At 42.5% G+C, this 2393-nt stretch overlaps 1 protein-coding gene across 1 annotated transcript; it reads right to left on the reverse strand.

Moving 5' to 3' along the window:
- Window positions 1-1210: 1210 nt before the first annotated feature.
- LOC106847071 (small ribosomal subunit protein eS17-like) lies at window positions 1211-1771 on the reverse strand. The gene has a single exon (XM_044757342.1). It carries the CDS (start codon window positions 1769-1771, stop codon window positions 1211-1213), a length of 561 nt encoding a protein of 186 aa, XP_044613277.1.
- Between the last annotated feature and the right edge of the window lie 622 nt (window positions 1772-2393).

A 2393-nucleotide genomic window follows, 5' to 3' on the forward strand; every position in this document is an offset into this window, starting at 1 on the left:
TGATATGGTGTATCACGTTGATTGATTTGTGGATGTTGAACCATCCCTGTGTCCCTGGTATGAATCCCACTTGATCATGATGTATGATCCTTTTGATGAATTGCTGAATTCGGGTTGCCAAAATTTTGTTGAGAATTTTTGCATCTATGTTCATCAGCAATATTGGCCTGTAGTTCTCTTTTTTTGTGCTGTCCTTGTCAGGCTTTGGTATCAGCATGATGTTGGCCTCATAGAATGTGTTAGGTAGTGTTCCATCCTCCCTAATCTTTTGGAATAGCTTGAAAAGGATAGGTATTAAATCCTCTCTGAAAGTTCGGTAGAATTCCCCAGGAAAGCCATCTAGTCCTGGGGTTTCATTCTTTGGGATGCTTTTGATTGCTGTTTCAATCTCTTTCCTTGTGATTGGTCTGTTCAAATTGTCTGCTGCTTCTTCTTGACTAAGCTTTGGGAGATTGTAGGAGTCCAAGAATTTATCCGTTTCCTCTAGGTTATCCATTTCATTGGCATATAGTTTTTCATAGTATTCTCTTATAATCTGTTGTATTTCTGCAGAGTCTGTTGTTATTTCTCCTCTTTCATTTCTGATTTTGTTTATTTGTGCTTTCTCTCTAAAAAAGACTCTCTTGATTTTGTTTCCTGACTTCTTTAAATAACTAAGGCCAGGCAATAATTCTTTCTATCTTATTTTGTATATAAAATAGTGCCCATCTCAACAGGAGCTTATTGATTGAAAAATAGACCCTCATCCAGGTGAGGCAAAGGGGAGCAGAGTGAGGAAATGGGGTGGTCTCAGGGAAAGAGGGCAGAAGAAGCTATCTGCCCTCAGGGAAATAGGTCTTCTTTGCTTTTCTGAAGTCCATCACAGCTAGTTCCAAGGGATGGGTTCTCACAACTTTGGCCGTATATTTCCATCAATACTACCATATTGTCCCAAACAGCTCTTGATCAACCAGAGTTAGTCATGGACCAGTTTTCTGCAAGATTCTCCCTACATCCTATCTCTCTCTATGGAAAGGAACTATCCTTTATCTTAACTTCCTGAGGCCAGCCTTTCAGGTAACCCTTCCCAGGGTTGGCTGACTAATCCAAGGAAAAATTCCCCACAAACATAAGAGAAGAGGGAAAAAAACACCAGTATTGCCCCAGTAGGGTGCTCTCTTCTGTGGTCAACGCTATGTTAGGCCTTTGGAAGAAGAGCTTCTAGGGGCCGCTAACTGCAGCCACAGCAATGGGGGGGTATCCAGGGCATATGGAGGGGAAAGAAGGCCCGCCTCACCCCTCTCTCGTCGAGGACTGATATCTTCATTGTTGTTCTTGCTGTTATCCAAGGTTTATCAAAAGTGTTACAGCACAGCAGAAAGATTCGAACAGCTCCACGTGGTGTTTTGAAATTCATCCCAACTGTAGTCTGAGTGAACTGCAGTTTGGGCAGACTGCCAAAGTCCAAGAGTTTCAGCGTTTCCTTAGTGTCAGGATCCACTTCAGTGGTCTCCTGACCCAGGGCTGAGATCTCAGGAACATAATGATCTCTCCTTTCTCTCTCCTCCTCCTGCAGCTTGATGGAGACACTTCTCACGGGGCCTCTCTGAATCTGCTTCGTCAGACATGTGACATGGCCTGCGACCTTGTTGCAGAGCTTTTTGCTGGGAATAATAGCTATTTCCTTGTACATGTGCTTGTTGGTGTGGAAGTTGTTGCCCAGGTGTATGTGGTACTTCTCAATGATGACCCAGGCCGCCTTCTTCACAGTTCTGATGCGAAGGCGGCCCATGTTGATGGGTCACTGGGAAAAGAGAAGAGGACTGATATCTTGCTTTTAAAATAGAACTAGGAAATATGTCTCTATACACGAAGACAGGAGAAGTGTTAGGAGGTTCTGAAGGAAGGCTACGAGGAGGATCAGGAAGCTTGGGATCTTGTTACTGTCATGCTGTAGATATAAGTGGGTTTGTGGAATAGTCAAAACACAGTCATTGCCTTTTTCCCAGCCTCAGTTTCTTCATTTGTAAGATGGGTACATTGGACTGGATCAGTGTTTTTTAATCCTTAAATCAAAATTCATTGGTAGATTTTGAATCAAGTTAGAGTATTCAAGAGAAGGTTTTTTTTTTTAATGAAATAAAATAGATCAGAATGTGCCATTATACTTAGTAACTGTTTTGTTAAACTTTTGTGCCAATTTGTGTGTGAGTGTGTGTGTATTGGGTTACGACATCAAATGTGTTTCCAACTGTGGGTCACACAGTAAAATAGGTTTTTAAAACACAGGGATTCATGATTCCTGAGGTTCCTTCTGCCTGGTGTTTTTGGTTTCCCCGTGTCTGCAGAAGGCACTCCTTAGGGAATCACCTCCACGGTGATTTGGGAGAACAAGTTTCCATGATGCCATCCCA

This window comes from Equus asinus, chromosome 24, assembly GCF_041296235.1.
Source record: "Equus asinus isolate D_3611 breed Donkey chromosome 24, EquAss-T2T_v2, whole genome shotgun sequence".
Lineage (NCBI taxonomy): Eukaryota > Metazoa > Chordata > Mammalia > Perissodactyla > Equidae > Equus > Equus asinus.

Excerpts from the sequence above, each read along its gene's own strand:
- LOC106847071 (XM_044757342.1), bottom strand. The coding sequence starts at position 1,771 with ATGGGCCGCCTTCGCATCAGAACTGTGAAGAAGGCGGCCTGGGTCATC.